A 16,756-nucleotide genomic window follows, 5' to 3' on the forward strand; every position below is an offset into this window, starting at 1 on the left:
GTTAACTGACTACAGGCTCATGGAGAAGGAAGTGAATATTTGAAATAAAGTCGTTATTTTTGTTGTTTTTTTGCGCACAAAAGTGTTCTCGTCGTTTGATAAACTTAAGATTGAGCCCCTGTAGTCACTTGGACTATTTTAACGATGTCTTTAATGACTTTTCGGGGACAGCAAGAGCCAGTCCCTCAAGAAGCCTATGGACTAGTATGCAGGAGCGATCTTAATATCTTAAATATCTTAATTTGTGTTCCGAAGATGAACAAAGGTCTTACGGGGTTGGAACAACATGAGGGTGAGGAAATACTGACAGAATTTTCATTTTTGGGTGAACTAACCCTTTAAGTCAGCCGAGTATCCCAGAATGCATCTCGCACAAACCAGCAAGCGTCACTTGTGATCACTGGGCGCTCAGACGCTCATTAACCCCGTCTTGAACAGCCTTACGACAACAGCCTTGTCGATAGTGGTTAAACATGAGATATAATTTGTCTTGTGTATATCTAACAGGCATTTAATATGTTTATTATTTTTAAAATGTTTTAAAATGGGTTGTTTTATATTTTGTTTCGTTGACTAAAATATATATACTGAGATAACCGGAGTAGCCAGAGGGAACTTCTTAAGAACAGTTATATCCACATTGACGAGAGCAGTGTGATCTAGTGGAGCATGCATTCTCTGGCATATTGAGCTGTGGTGTTCGTGGTGGCTATTGGGGTTCGAGTCTGGCTTGCACAATTTAAATGACTAATCTGTGTAGTTGAAAATTTAATTTTGTTTGCACTTTTTTTGTATGCTTTTTCTTCAGATTTCACCCAAATGTTCTGTCATTATTTGCTCACTCATTCTGTTCCAAAACCCATTTGACTTTCCTGACTTTCTTTTTTCCATTGGGCACAAAGTACAAAATGTCAAGACTTCCCCTGCTCTTTTCCAAAAAACTTATTTAGACTTATTTATTATCTTATTTATTATTGTCAAGATTAAAATCTTGACATCCAGCCTAATTCATCCTGTATTAATGATCTTTTCGATTACAAATCGCACTTTGGTTTGATTTGGTTAGAAGATTTGGTTAATTATAAATGATTCATTATGGTCTGCAGCACTCTGCAGCTAACACAAAGCTACCTTATGACTTCTAAAAACGAATAGTTTGAAAGACCATTTTTTTTGAAAATTGTATGAAGCTTTTTCTCCTTTTTTTTTGAGCCCCAGTCCCCCTTTTATTATAATTGGATTGAAAGAATGACCAGAAAGGATGTCATATTGGTTTGGCATGGTATGAGGGTGAGTAAACAATGACAGGGTTTTCCTTTTTGGGTAAACTATCTGTTTCAGTGATGTATGTTGCAAGGCTTGCTGTCAGATGAGTGGACCCCTGACTAATAGGAATATCCAGGCTTTTCCCATCAAAACAAAAGGAATGTTTTTGTTGTGCAAAAGAAACTTCCTCGAGGCTGAGTCAGAAGAAATTTCACTACAGTGTAATTGAACACTGGGGTTTGAAATTTGCATCTGGCCAATTGAGGTTCAAGAGGACTATTCTGAAGTAGAAACTAAAACTAAAATCTGATGAAGGTTTTTGTTTATGTCGCCCATTCTGTGTGAGGCAGCAGTCTGTCGGTTTTGCTCTTCTGCTGTGCAACGCCTCACCTTTAGCTCACATCTCTGCAGGATTCAGAGGTTTAGATGTCCACCCACAATGCTTCACGCCTCAAACAGAAGCTCGCTCAATTGGTTTTTGAAGTAAAAGCAGTTTAGTTGGAATGATTATCAAAAAGGTTAAGTATTTAAACTTCAATCTACATGACCGAGGTTTTCATCCGTTCTTTTCCTTGTTTTAGCCCTGGACGAACTGGTGGCTCCTTTGATCATGAAATTATAATGATGAACCATGTCTATAAGGAGCGTTTTCCAAAGGTATGTGCGCCAAACTCCCTGAACAGATTATTACCTGTTTTTCCTCTACAAATATGAGGTGTTGAACGTTCTCTCTGCTGTGCAGGCTACCGCTCAGATGGAGGAGCGTTTGCTGGACGTCATCAGGCACTTTTCCCCAGACAGCACCCTACCGCTGGGAGACGGAGTCCTGGGATTTATCCAGCACCAGTTGGTGGAGTTGGCCAGGGACTGTCTGGATAAATCCCAGAAGGGCCTGATTACATCTTTATACTTCATGGAGCTGCAGGATAATTTGGACAAAATGCTGCACGAGGTGAGGCGGGAATCTCTAAAAAGAACGCCTGATATTTCTAATTTATACAAGAACTGCATCACTTGATGTGCAGTGGACAGCTACGCTGACAGTAGATCCAGATATTTGTTTCCGTATGAGACTATTTGTTGATTTTGGGGGCGTGGCCTTCTGTACACATGTACAGAAAAGTTAAAAACAATGTAAAGATTATAGCGAAACAATGGCTACATTCACCTGGTCAGGTTTTTGGACAGCCATATTTACGGCATACGAAGTATGAATTTCAAATTGTTGCATGTTGTCGTGGACGGACAAAACATAGTTTTTGAAAAGACGTTAGTCAGTCCCAGAACATTTTATCAACATATCTTAATATATATATATATTTATTTATTTATTTATTTATTTTTTTTTAAGTAATATTTCTTTTTACTAGGGCTGCAACTAACGATTATTTTGATAATCGATTAATCGGACGATTATTTTTTCGATTAATCGATTAATCGGATAAAACATTTTTCATTTTTTTGTTTATTATAACTAAATAAAACCCTAAAACCCTAAAAACCACACTGTTTTGTGTGTTAAACAATCTTCTTAATACAGACAACTTCATTATATAGAAAAACAACAAAAAAAATATATATATATGACCATAACCTATGACAAAAATGCTATTGTAAACTAGATTAGTGGATAACTCAGAAAAACTTATTAGCCTAGAAAAATCACAAGTGCACAATAATTTTATAAAATCTGAACATTTAGTGAAAAAAACATTCCTTAGTGGGGAAAAAATAAGAGACAATAAGTGTAGCACTAACTCTGGTAAAACGTTACACATTGCTCTTTGTATTGTTGTTATACATTCATGAAAAACATCGTAAAAATCAGATGCACAGCTGTTTAGTGAGGAAGCAATATTGACTGTGTATTATACAGTATCTTTGCAATAGTTTATTAAGCCTTTTCTTTTAGCAGTTTTAAATTTCAGTTAGGCTGTGCACGTGAAGAACAATTATAGTGCGCCGAGTCTACTCTAGTGTTGTGATCTAACAGACACTCAGTAGAAAGTGATTAAGTTACAGCAACAAAAGTCTAGCAAGATAGTCATTATATTACGAAACCATAGACCTTTATCTACGGCTCAATTATAATAATAACATTGAATCATCTTGGAAAGAGTTTCATCATGTTAACTGTTGTAACGCGACGCGCTGTTTGAACACCGAATAGAGAATGACTGACAGCCGCAGTGGAGGGAAAAGCTTACGTTAACTTGAATTTAATGACTTAAATATACATTTCTATCTCACATTATACTACAGTATGGTTTCATAAAGTATACACGATTAACGCAGGTCACCTATTTTGGTTTCAAAACGGCGAATTTGCCGAAAGGTGAATGATTTTCGTGTATGCTGCATATTGATAGCGGTTTCCTGATGCCCGCAAATTAGTTCAAACTCACGGAATCAAGAGTGCGCATGCGAGACAGAAGATAATGTGCTCCAAACCGTCCGTGTTGCGCACAGACCGGCGAGGGAGAGAGACTGCGTGTGTGCCTCATGAAGCGCATGTAAGAAGCGCATGTAAGTAGCGGATGTAGCATGTAAACAATCCCCGTGACGTAATCAGACCAACTAATCGATAATGACATTCGTTGACAACGATTTTCATAATCGATTATAATCGATTTTATCGATTAGTTGTTGCAGCCCTACTTTTTACTGATTTATTTATTTATTTATTATTTTTTTTAATAAGAATTTGTAATTATCATGTTTTTTGGTAGTTGCACCAAATTACATTTTACAATCTGAGCTAACCTTTTTATATGGAGGTTCAATTATGTAATATTGACTATTGAATAGACCAGTGTGTTTTCACACCATTGTTCGCATGCAAACACTATACAAATGTAGCCATCATTCCCAATGTTAAATCATATACTACATATCTATTAATGCTACAGCAAATTCAAACTGTCTAGAGTTTAATAGTATTAAGGCTTCATCGGGACGGCATTCTCGCATGGAGAAGAGCATTTACACAACATTTTAAGATGAAGAGGTGCTCTTTTGGTTTTCAACTGTGATGACTAATGTGCTCACTCAAGAATCAGACAATATTGCATTTTATATAGCACATTTCCCGTTATGAATTATGATATCACTTGGTTCGTTGGTCTGATTGCTTTCACACCTCAAGTTTGTTTGCAGTCACACCAAGACCACCTTGTTCAGGCGTTTTCGGAGCAATTGTTTTGGTGCGGATCCAATGGGCTCTATGCACGGCGGTATTTCCGGTGAATGTGTAAGGATGCTCGATAACTTCCGCCGATCGTAGAGTCCAATGCAATACCGAGAATGTACATTGAATTTTATACTCGATGGTTATACTAAAGAAACGATAGTCACAAAAACAGACAAAACAGACACCCCTCGTTGTGTTTATGCTTCTTTTAAAAATTATATTAAATAAACATAACTATATATAAAATTACATCTAAACGTTTGAAAGTTCCGTTTCAAAGACGGAAATACAATCAATTTTGAAGACTCAGCCATAATCCCGTTTTCCTCCGCTTTAATCTCCACAACTGGAAACTAAAGAGCATCCTTGCGTCAAATGCGTAACTTATGCGTGCATATAGCCTATTGCCGTGTTCACATATATGCCTAAGCGAACCAAACCAAGGGAGAACACGCACCAGATTCCGAAATGGAACGTTTTGTGCGGTTTTAATGTTTTGTGACTAACCAGGTGTGAAAGCACACTAAATTAAAGGAGAACTCCGGCACAAAATGAACCTTTGGTCTAATTACTCATTGGTACCTAGTCAACCGTTCTCTGAGATTTGTTTTCATGATAATCGAATGTAAAGAGTTTTATCTCTAAAAACTGTTTAGCGTATAACACCAGTATATGGGGGAAAATATGTAAAAAGAGAGTCCCTACATGCTAAACGAAGCATTGAGAACTTTGTAAGTGTACAGACTGTTCAATAAGAAGATATTTTATAAAGACAGTGCACTTCGTGTATACAGGCAGGAGCCTTAATCTTTAAACGCCGCCGTTCGTTCTCCGTTATTAAGGTCCCGGCAAGGCAGAACAGGAACATTGCAATAATAGCCTCCTCCATGCTGGTTTGTTGTTGTTGTATGTGGCCGTGCTATGTCTAGTGATAAAGACCGTCGCCGTGCTTGCATTACCCCTCCTACCAGTTCCTATGGCCACTTGGCCAGTGCGAACGCAAGCAGCAAAACCGAGTTTGGGGGAGAGTAGTTCTTAGAACTGTTTAGAAGTCAACAATTCCTATAATTAAGTTCCTGTAACTACTTGGTCGGAAAGCGGCTATTTTGTCCAGGGAGATTCGGCCTGGCAATCTGGTGTAGGAGATTCGGCCTGGCAGTTATTGTACAGACTTCGACATGTAGTATGGTTCTTATAGCCGCTTTCTGACCAAGTAGTTATTGCAATGTTCCTGGTTCCTGTTCTGTTTTGCCGGGACCTTAATATCGGAGAACGAACGGCAGCGTTTAAAGATTATGCTTGAGTTCTGTACAGAGAAACACGGAAGACGACGGCTCCAGCGTAATATGATATTAAGTATGATGGTAGAAGATAAAAGTGGCGAGCGCAGGAGGCAAACAAAACGACGGGTAAGTTTAGCTATTATTAGCAATCAGCTGGTTGAAAGCGTCATGTTTGTCTTAATCCTCGTTGTAATGTTTTGCAAAAACACAGCGTATGGCAGACAGCTCGCTACAAGTTTCGTGTTGACAGTGGGCATGACGTTTAAGTTAAACCAATCAACGAAGACCTAGGGAAAGGGAGCTAAAAAAGTCCTCGCTCTAGACTAGGTACTGAAAGAGTTATAGGAACTACGGTCTGAGGAACTAAAAAATCCCCAATTTAGTCCGGTCCGAACACGAGAAAAAAAGGGTTATAGGAACGTTAGGTTCTAGGAACTGAAAAAGTCCCTCCGGTCGGAAAGCAGCTAATGTCTTTGTGGCAGAAGTTTAAATCAGGTTTGAGTTTGGTGGTGATTCCTTTTCATAACTATATGAAGCCATATTCTGCTGCTTTGAAGCCATATTCTGCCTGTTTAGCCACTGTCAACTTGGTAACGCTGGCCTTTTCTGATTATGCCAAAGTCAACGGGTGTTCTGAGATGGTGGTTGTGGTTTGGCAGGAATATCAGGTTGACAGTAACAACACTAGTGACAGAAACCAACACTGCTCTAATGTCAGTGTGCTGCCGCCGCTGGCTTTAAAGGGCCAGAAACATCACGCATTCTCAAAAGAGACTGACCACTTCCACTAATGAGTGTGAAATAGGCCTCATTCCCCATGGTGTTTTTACACTATAGGCTAAATACTTTTAAAAAAAAATTTCACCTAGCAAGAAAGAGCATTTGTTAGCTGAGAGTTAGCAGCGTGTGCTCAAATTTGCATACATGTGAGTTTGCGAGCGTGTGTAATTGCCCGTGGGTTCGTGTTTAAATGTATGCGTACCCTTCAGCAGAGGTTTTGATTAGAAATATAGATCTCCCCGTTCAAGCTCCATACTCATCTTTGCAACTACAGGGTGTTAGTTTCCATAGCAACGCTTACGCCCACCCTGTATGTAGTGTTCAGACAACCCCAGGCAAGACTGTCAGATCGCTGCTGTGCAGTGGATGTCGTGCTCATAGATAAGGCTATTAAAGTGTTTCCCACTTCCCTTAGTCAGCGGTGCCAACACAGGCCCCTGGTGCCGCAGTCATGCCGCAGTTTAACTGTTCTAACCATTCAATCATCAAACTGTTGTGATTAATAGTCAAATCCTGCTGTTTTGTGTTGGTATGTGGTTACATCGGTCTGCTCCACACTGATTCTCTGTCACTCTCTGCTCTCTTCTGGGATCTGAAAGTCTTTGTTGGTTTACTGATATGTTGCAGAGGTCATATACTTGACCAATGGCTGAAAAAAGATGTGAACAAAATGAAAAGTTTATCTATAAACGGTGCTGTTGGTAGATTTGAAACTGCAGGAAGAAACTTATCAGCCGTGACCAATAATATTAAAAGGGACAAATTTTGGCTGATACATTGGGCTCTGACTACTTTAAACATGTTGCGTTAATGCAGTTTGTTATTACAGTATATGGGAACCCTATTCTGCCACTCAATCATTTTTTTTAAAATGAAAGTCAATTAAATAATGTCTAAAGTGTATAAATAGGCTATAATGTAAATAGATAGGTGCAAATGATCTGAAAATATTTTGCATATGATAATAAAGAATACAGTTTGAATAAAATCTGTATTATTTAAATGTTATAAAGTACTTTGTTTATCTTTACTGTTTATAAGAAGTAATTTGTAAATATCAATTAAATATCAATATGGTGTATGACTTTGTATTAGATAATAATCTTAATAAATTAGTAAAGCTATAACATTTATTTCCAAGGTTAAATTTGTATTTTCAGACTTTTTTTTTTTTACAAATTCCTTTTTTTTTTTTGAATTTATGAAATAATGAAACGTAGTTTAATCATTTTAATTTGTAGGTCCTATTTATGAAATGTTTTATTTTTTTTCCCCAAATTAATTAAAAAAAATTCTGAATTATTCATGAAATCATCAATTTGAACAACAATTTATTAAAAGTTTAAAAAACTAACTACATTTCTGGGCCCTGATGAATTTTTTTTATTTTTTCCCAAATTACGTTTTCTGATTAAATTTCTAAGTTTATTATTTTCTCAAATAATTATTGAATATCAGAGTTTGTAAATTTTGTAAATAGATTGTAAATTTTGACATCTTTGCTCATGTAAACAAGGAGTCAGACAACCTAAAGCTGGGAATCATTATAAAGCTCCGTGCTGCAGGGGCACAAGTCACATTCAAGTCTGAGCTAGAGAGAGAGCGAGAGAGAGAGACTCGCTGGCTGGCTGCAGTGCTAAAAAAGGAAACAGTTCATTGTTTTGATGTGACGGTTCGTGTCGAGTTAGAAGCATCCATGTTTCCCTCACACCCCTCTTGCAGTGGCATTTGACTGTCTACGAAACATGAGTCACACATCTTATCATGCTACGAGGCTCTTTAATGCTGATTTGATAGCATGTCTCCAGTGGCGGCTGGTGAAAAATGTTGGAGGGGGGGCTGAATAAGAGGGGGGTCTGGGGGTCCCCCCCCAGAAAATTTTGAATTTAGTAGATGTGATTTCCTGCATTCTGGTGCATTTTAGGCCTAAGGCCCACTAGGGGGCCTTAGCAAACTTACATGGGTCAATAAGTCTTAAAATAATTTAGATTTAGTTATATTAACATAATCTTAACTTAACTCTGTTCATTATACCATCAATTACCATTCACTAGTTTTCAACAATATAAATGAAGAAAAAAATACTGTTTTGCCCTTACCTATAGCCTACCAATAAAATAACTTAAACCAGTCAATACCAATGGTCAAATAATAGAATAATAATAATAACAGTTTGACAGTTAATGATAATGAACAAGTTGCATGTTTATTATGCTCTGTGTGCTGACAGAAAAAGTGAAAACGCATAATATTGATAAATTATAATATAGTTAATACAAAAAATAATAGGTAATACAACAATCTAGTTTAATCAATCCCCAGCTGTAGACTACATATTTTTGACAAATTGACAATTGGATAATGGATAACAATGTGTTGATACTAGAGAAAGAGAGAGAGAAAAGGCTCTGAAAGAGAGGGTGGGACAACATTCTTAAGGGTAACACCCAAGTATGAGAATAAAGTTGATTTTAACTAGTATGAAACACAGTAATCCAGCTCAGAACTTAAAAACATCAAAAACAAAGCAAACACACAGGTATTAATATTCCTATAACTATTTTAATATCAAATGTGTGTGAAACAGTGTTTATGTGTGTGTGAGTGAGTGAGTGACAGAGACAGACAGGTCAATTCCCACGACTTACTTTACATTATTTCCACTCGACGTCACTGGCGCTGCCATTCTGCTCTCATCTGAGGTAAAAAATGTCCCGTGATGCGCGTGCACGGTGCACTCCCCTAATCTGATACTGTGGGCGATATTTTCAGCGCCCCTAAACCATAAAATTTGACGACGCTGATTGGCGAAATATAAACTTTTTTGCATAGCAACCGGGGAACCATTGGCTTAAATTCCAGCACTGTGGGGCTGAGCGAACTGGCGCCCTGAGAAGACAGCCTATTGGCTATACTACTACACCAACATGATAAAAGTAACGAAAGTGAATGCAAATATCATTCTGGTGAGTTCAAAACACTTTTCAAAGTAAAACCATTATTAGCATATAATTAACACAGATTATTTTTCGAAATGATAAATTTTAATATATATTAAAAAAACAGACAGACAGGTCGGAGGGAGGGCGGCGCCCCAGCGCCCTCTATGGGCGAGCCGCCCCTGCATGTCTCCCTCACTTTGTTCAGCTTCATCAAATGCATGAAAATGCAGTAATTTTAGTTTGTCGTAGGAGTCGCCTGACCGAGCTTGATCCCTTGTTTACTCAGCTTTTCACCTAAACAACGTTACGCGAGGAGACAGCAGCTCAAGACAGATTAAACTGTTTAATGTGCTCTGTCGCAGACTCTTGTTTTAGGATATAATATCTGAATGTTTCAACGTCCTGTTCAATCTTTGGATTTTGTATAAATCCAGATTCAGTGAGAACGCGGAGTTGATTAAAATTCACACAAGTGCCTGGAAAGGATTTGATCCTGTAGCACCAGAGCATAAGTAGCTCATTACCTCCCACTCCCACATCCCACAAGCCAGCAGATTCCCCTGCACAAACAAGAAATAACATTCCAGTCACTTCGCCAAATACTGTCCAGTGTTCAGGACGGACACAGTGTTCTTGTGTCTTTTGATGACTAGCACAGAAATGCGGCTTAAATGGTGCCTTATTAAGTTAACTCACATTTTAAGTTTTGTTTTTATATTTTTATTTTAATATTCCCCTGAAGTCCACTTATGTTAAACAACATTAATTCCCAAAACCGTCGTACTTTAGTTTTTACGTTTCCAACCCAGCACTTTTTTTGTTTTGCTTCTGTACCTTTAAGACGAGTATATGTATGTGATCTCTTATGATTGTTTAGGGCGAGCTAAGTAGCTGGATACTGAATAGTTATGTACTCAAGGGATGTGCAAAACATACAAAAGTTTGGCGTCGATAGTTTAAAAAGAATCTTTTTATTGAGCAATGATGCATTAAATTGATCAAAAGTACCACTTTTATAATATTACAAAAGTTTTCTATTTCAAATGAATTGTTCTATTGAACTTTCTATTTAACTTTGTTTTTAAAAATGTTAAGCACCACACCTGTTTTTGACGTTGATATAAATAAGAAATGTTTCTTGAGTACCAAATTCTCATATTTGAATGATTTCTGAAGGATCATGTGAGACTGGCAATGAGCCATGAAAAAAAAACCCAAACAATTGTTTTAAATTTACCTCAGGAAAGCTGTTCAATGGCCATAGATTGATAGTAAGATAGAGAGCATCATTTTGCTTAATATATGCACTATAGTACGTAGGGCTGGGGTAAACGATTATTAACTAAACGATTAGTTGGGTGACTATTTTATCGATTAGTCGACTAATCTAATGACTAATTGGACGACTAATATAAAGAATATTTTTCTGCTGAGATACTATAAGCTGGCTAACGTTAGTCTAATGTTATGTATTTGAAAGATTTCTGGCTCTCACAGACCTATAACTTCTTCTTTAAGAAGCTCTTCTGTCCTCCTTATAATTGGCATGTGTTTGAACCCGTTATCTGTATAAAAGACACCTGTCCAAAGCCTCAAACAGTCACACTCCAAACTCAACCATGGCCAAGACCAAAGAGCTGTCGAAGGACACCAGGAAGAAAATTGTAGACCTGCACCAGGCTGGGAAGAGTGAATCTACAATAGGCAAGCAGCTTGGTGTGAAAAAAATCAACTGTGGGAGCAATTGTAAGAAAATGGAAGACGTACAAGACCACTGATGATCTCCCTCGATCTGGGGCTCCATGCAAGATCTCATCCTGTGGGGTCAAAATGATCATGAGAACGGTGAGCAAAAATCCCAGAACTACACGGAGGGACTTGATGAATGACCTGCAGAGAGATGGGATCAAAGTAACAAAGGCTACCATAAGTAACACGCTACACCGAGAGGGACTCGAATCCTGCAGTGCCAGGCGTGTCCCCCCTGCTTAAGCCAGTACATGTCCAGGCCCGTCTGAAGTTTGCCAGAGAGCAAATGGACAATCCAGAAGAGGATTGGGAGAATATCAAGTGGTCAGATGAAACCAAAATAGAACTTTTTGGTAAAAACTCAACTCGTCGTGTTTGAAGGAAGAAGAATGCAGAGTTGCATCCCAAGAACAACATGCCTACTGTGAAACATGGGGGAGGAAACATCATGCTTTAGGGCTGTTTTTTTGCAAAGGGGACAGGAAAACTGATCCGTGTTGAGGGAAGAATGAACAGGGCCATCTATCGTGAGATTTTAAGCCAAAACCTCCTTCAATCAGTGAGAGCCTTGAAGATGAACCGTGGCTGGATCTTCCAGCATGACAATGATCCCAAACACACCGCCCTTTTTTTTTTTTTTTTTTTTTCATTTTGTCTCTCATAGTTGAAGTGTACCTTTGAAAATTACAGACCTCTCTCATCATTCTAAGTAGGAGAACTTTCACAAGCAGTGGCTGACTAAATACTTTTTGGCCACATTGTATTTGTATTTCAACAAGGAATTGGAGTAGAAAACAGTATCAGTAAAAAGTTGACACAAAAACACAACTTTTTTCACACAAAAAAAAACGTAAAAAAAACAAAAAAAAAAACTTAAGTTTCATTGTTTGTGTAACAATTTTATTTCGTGAGGTTTCAATCAACTTTTTCGGGCAAAATGGTTTTTTTTCTGCCAAATATTTTTGGTTGGCTTAAATTTCGGTGCATCACATACAGTCGTGCTCAGAATTAATGGGACCCCTGGTAAATATGATGAAAACTGGCTGTAAAAATAATTCTGCATTGTTTATCCTTTTGATCTTCCATTCAAAAAATTGGCAAAATTCTAACCTCTCATTTAAGCAAAAGAATTGAAAGTGGGGGTAAATCACACTATGAAATAAATGGTTTTTCTGGCCATAATTGTTGGCACCCCTAGAATTTTTTATGAAAAAAATATCTCTGAAGTACATTCCTTTTAATATTTAATTTTTTAAGCACATCAGGGTGACTAGGAACAGGGTGGACATGAAATTGTCCAAAAATTGTCCAGCTATGACTTCTTGTTTCAAGGAGTTTAAATATGAGGAAGCACAAAGGTCAAATTCCCTGAATCATCCATCACAATGAATAAAACCAAAGAACATGGTTCTGATGTGCATCAAATGATTGTTGAGCTTCACAAAATAGAAAGTGGATGTAAGAAAATAGCTAAAGAATTGAAAATCCCCATTTTGACCATCAGGACAATAATTAAGAAGTTATAATCAACTAAAGATGTTATGATTCTGCCAGGAAGAGGACGTGTGTCTATTTTGCCTTAATGGACGGTGAGGATGAAAGTTTGAGTGTCCAAAGACTCTTCAAGGATCACAGATGGAGAATTGCAGAGATTAGTTGAGTCTTGGGGTCAGAAAACCTAAAAAAAAAATATATCAGACAACCCCTACATCCCCACATGTTGTTTGAGAGGGTTTCAAGAAAAATGCTCCTCGCTCATCCAAAAACAAACTCCAGCATATTCAGGTGTCAGACACGACTGGATCTTCAAACGGCACAGGGTTCTGTGGTCAGATGAAACTAAAAAAGGGGCTTTTTGGCAGCAAACCCAGCAGATGTGTTTGGTGCAAACAGGGATGAAGAGTACCCCATGCCTACGGTTAAATATACTGCTGGATCTTGTATGTTGTGGGCCTATTTATTTGCTGAAGGTCCTAGACATCTTGTTCAGATACATGGTGTTATGGATTCTATCAAAAACAAAAAGATAAAAAATAAAAACCTGACGCCTTCTGCTAGAAATCTTATAATGGGCCGTGGTTGGATCTTCCATCAGGACAACGATCCAAAACAAAAATCAACACAAAAATTAGTTACGGAGCACAAAATGAAGCTTCTGCCATCTGTTATCTTGGCTTTACAGATCATTACATAAAGTTTACAGATCTGAGGTTGCAAAAAGTTTTTAATAACAGGGTGCCAACAATTATGGCCAGAGTGTTTTGGAGAAAAACATTTATTTCATAGTGTGATTTACCCCCACTTTCAATTCTTTTGCTTCAATGAAAGGTTAGAATTTTGCCAATTTTTTTAAATGGAAGATCAAAAGGATAAACAATGCAGTATTTGTTTTTTACAGCCAGTTTTCATCATATTTCCCATTAATTCTGAGCACGACTGTAATATCTCTCACATAGAACTTTACCACAAACATGGTACGATTTTAGTAGATCGACAAATCATGCAATGCCAATTTAATATATTGTGTGTGTATGTGTTTGTCTTAGGCTCTGGAGCGCTCCGAGAGTGAGGAGGTTTCAGTGATCACACAGCTGGTGAAGAAGATCCTCATCATCATCTCACGTCCTGCGCGACTGCTGGAGTGTCTGGTGAGATTCTGCACCTACACTGATTCACAGCTCTCCTGTGAATGTTCCTCACGACCTAACACTCCTGAAACTGTGCTCCTTTTTTTCACTGTGTAGGAGTTTGACCCCGAGGAGTTCTACCATTTACTAGAGGCTGCAGAAGGTCACGCCAAAGTCGGCCAGGGCATCAAAACCGATATTCCCAGATATATTATCAACCAACTTGGGCTCAACCGAGATCCTCTTGATGGTGCGATAGCTGTCGTTTATCTCATGATGGTTTTGTTTGGAGAGCCTGACAGTTTTTCTTTAGGCTCATTATGTTGTGTCTTTCATCTGTTTTGACAGAAGTTGTGCAGTTAGAGGAGCAGTACGACTTAGGACACACACTCACAGTTGATTCTGAAGAAACGGCAGAGGTAAAAGCACAACAAAAAGATAAGGAGCATTAAACGGCCTTTCTAGGTTTCATAAGACGTCACTAACAATAATCTCTTCCTGTTGCTTACAGCAGAATAAATCTTTACCCACACCGCTACGAAGAAAACCGTTGGAGAGTGATTTTGAGACCTTAAAACTCATCAGTAATGGGGCTTATGGGTAAGCAAATCACATCATGACTATAGGTAAAAAAAAAAGTGATTGCTTTAGAGACCGCATTAGGACAATGCCAGCTGGCAAACCGTGATTTGAAGCAGAATCAGTGTTTAATTTGAGCTGGATCCAGATAAATGTCAGCTATTTGGATATTTTGCGTTCCGGTATTTTTTTAATAAATAATCTGCCATTAACAAGCGCATTAGTCAAGTCACCTTCATTTATGTAGTGCTTTTAACAATATAGATTGTTTCAAAGCAGCTTTAGAGTGATAATAGTAAATTAATGTATCAGAGATTGTTTTGACTTTACAGCAGCTCTAGAATAAAGTTATTGTCCAGCTAAATTTTATTTTTGATTGATTCTCTTCCATTGTAAAGATCATTAGTTAGTAACTCAGGGGCCAGTTACACGACACCGTTCTAACAGAAAACCCTTAATGCTCTCCGACCTGCTCATCTGCACAACAACAGTGGCTTGAAAATGCAAACCTTGAAATAGGTTCCAAGGTGCAAGCCTTGAAGAAAAAAATTATAGATAGATTAGATAGATAGATAAATAGATAGGTAGATACTTTTAATATATTTGTTATTTATTTCTATTTTGATGTTTGTATTTATATGAAGGTCTGTGTTGTATCTTATGTTCTCCATCTATCCTGCAGGGCTGTGTATCTGGTAAGACATAAAGAAACCCGTCAACGATTTGCAATGAAAAAGATCAACCGACAAAACCTGATTCTGCGAAACCAGATCCAGCAGGTGTTTGTTGAGCGAGACATCCTGACATTTGCAGAGAACCCTTTCGTGGTCAGCATGTTCTGCTCCTTTGAGACCCGCAGACATCTGTGCATGGTCATGGAGTATGTGGAAGGTAAACTCAAACATACATGTTCACAATAGAGTTTTTTAAGTACAAATTGACATTAAATAATCAGTCAGAAATTAGACCGGTTTAAAATCACCATAAAAATCAAGATGGACCAATTCCTGTTTTTGTGGGGTTTTTGGGATTTTTTTTTGTCAGTGTTTATTGTAAATGATTTATCTGTGCACATCATTATTCTTTGTTAAATTCATGCCTTCGTATTCTTTAATCTATTTATATAGTTTGAATATATCTGATTTTATATATACAGTAATCAGCATTTGAAGTGGATCAAAACCTTTCATCAAAGTTAACTGTACATGAATTTGAAGCAATATCTGTTCTTGTCTTTGGACAGGTTTGATAAACTTTTTTGATCCACTTCTAGTTTGTGTGTGTATTAGGGGTGTAATTATACACGTATTCATATTGAACCATTCGGGGCTTTTGGTTCGTTACGTATTACAAACCGAACGGTTCATTGGACCATTTTTACTAGCTGGCATGACCAGCACAACGTTGCTCAACATCAAATAGCAAAGAGAAAATAAAAAAAGAGACAGGACCCATGCAAAAACAAGAATACATATCGGAGAGACAATACATGTAGTCACGTAATGCTGTCGTTGTTAAGGCCATTGCACACCGAGCACGAAATATTCGTATGCGTATTTTCGTGTTCGTCAGCTTAAAAATTCGTCACGCATAGAAACCTTGCACACCGAGTCCGTTGCGTATTTCTTAAACCTTTGCGGGAAAAAACGCAAAAATACCAAATGGATTCGTCAAGCAGTGAGGATGATTTTTGCCCTCTCTCTTATTGAAAAGGGAAGAAACTCAAGAAAGAGAAAATATTGCGTCCATCCAATTCTGAAATTGCGCCGAGAGGAAGGAGAGTTCCTTATCAAGGAGTTGCGAATTTATCCTGAGCGATTCAAAATTATTACCTCAGAATGTCAGTGGGACAGTTCGATGCTTTGCTAGCGATGGAGCCACATATTAAAAACAAGACCACCAATTTCCGTGAACCAATCGATTCTGAACGGAGACTGGCAGTGTGTCTGAAATGGACCAGGTATGGACACACACACGGACATACACACACCCGCGCGCGGCCTGGTGGAAGCGCTGGGCAGACAGAACAGCTAGGCTGTTATTGTGTATATTGTGCCCAAATAATACATTAGTTATCGAATAGGCTGCTCAATCACACCTTATTCGATCCTAAATTTCAATCTGATTGAAAGGGGAGGTTTATTAATTTTATAATCCAATATAGAGAAGAGAACATAAACACTTGATCGAATTGAAAACCGAAACTGAAAGCACGGCGCATATGTGCAATGATTTGAGGACGAGCTCCCCCTGGCCCTGAATTGTCAAAAGACCTCTCAAAATGCTGGCTCTGGATGCGAAAAACGCAGAAAATCGAACCCGATCCGATTAATTTTATGA

The 16,756-nt window shown here is 38.0% G+C and overlaps 1 protein-coding gene across 10 annotated transcripts in view; it reads left to right on the forward strand.

Moving 5' to 3' along the window:
* The window catches only part of mast3b (microtubule associated serine/threonine kinase 3b), a 50,293-nt gene that overhangs the window by 19,489 nt on the left and 14,048 nt on the right, over positions 1–16,756 (forward strand). For 7 of the 10 annotated variants that reach the window (XM_039655557.2, XM_039655562.2, XM_039655555.2 and 4 more), the window contains 7 exons: positions 1,848–1,923; positions 2,009–2,218; positions 13,757–13,858; positions 13,955–14,087; positions 14,186–14,256; positions 14,349–14,437; positions 15,099–15,307. In XM_039655557.2, the coding sequence (XP_039511491.2) occupies positions 1,848–1,923; positions 2,009–2,218; positions 13,757–13,858; positions 13,955–14,087; positions 14,186–14,256; positions 14,349–14,437; positions 15,099–15,307 (890 nt within the window). The remainder of the gene's footprint in view (positions 1–1,847; positions 1,924–2,008; positions 2,219–13,756; positions 13,859–13,954; positions 14,088–14,185; positions 14,257–14,348; positions 14,438–15,098; positions 15,308–16,756) is intronic. The other 3 variants (XM_039655556.2, XM_089124808.1, XM_089124809.1) reach the window with 1 other exon arrangement.

The sequence above is a fragment of the Pimephales promelas genome, chromosome 21 (genome assembly GCF_988280905.1).
Source record: "Pimephales promelas chromosome 21, fPimPro1.hap1.1, whole genome shotgun sequence".
NCBI lineage: Eukaryota > Metazoa > Chordata > Actinopteri > Cypriniformes > Leuciscidae > Pimephales > Pimephales promelas.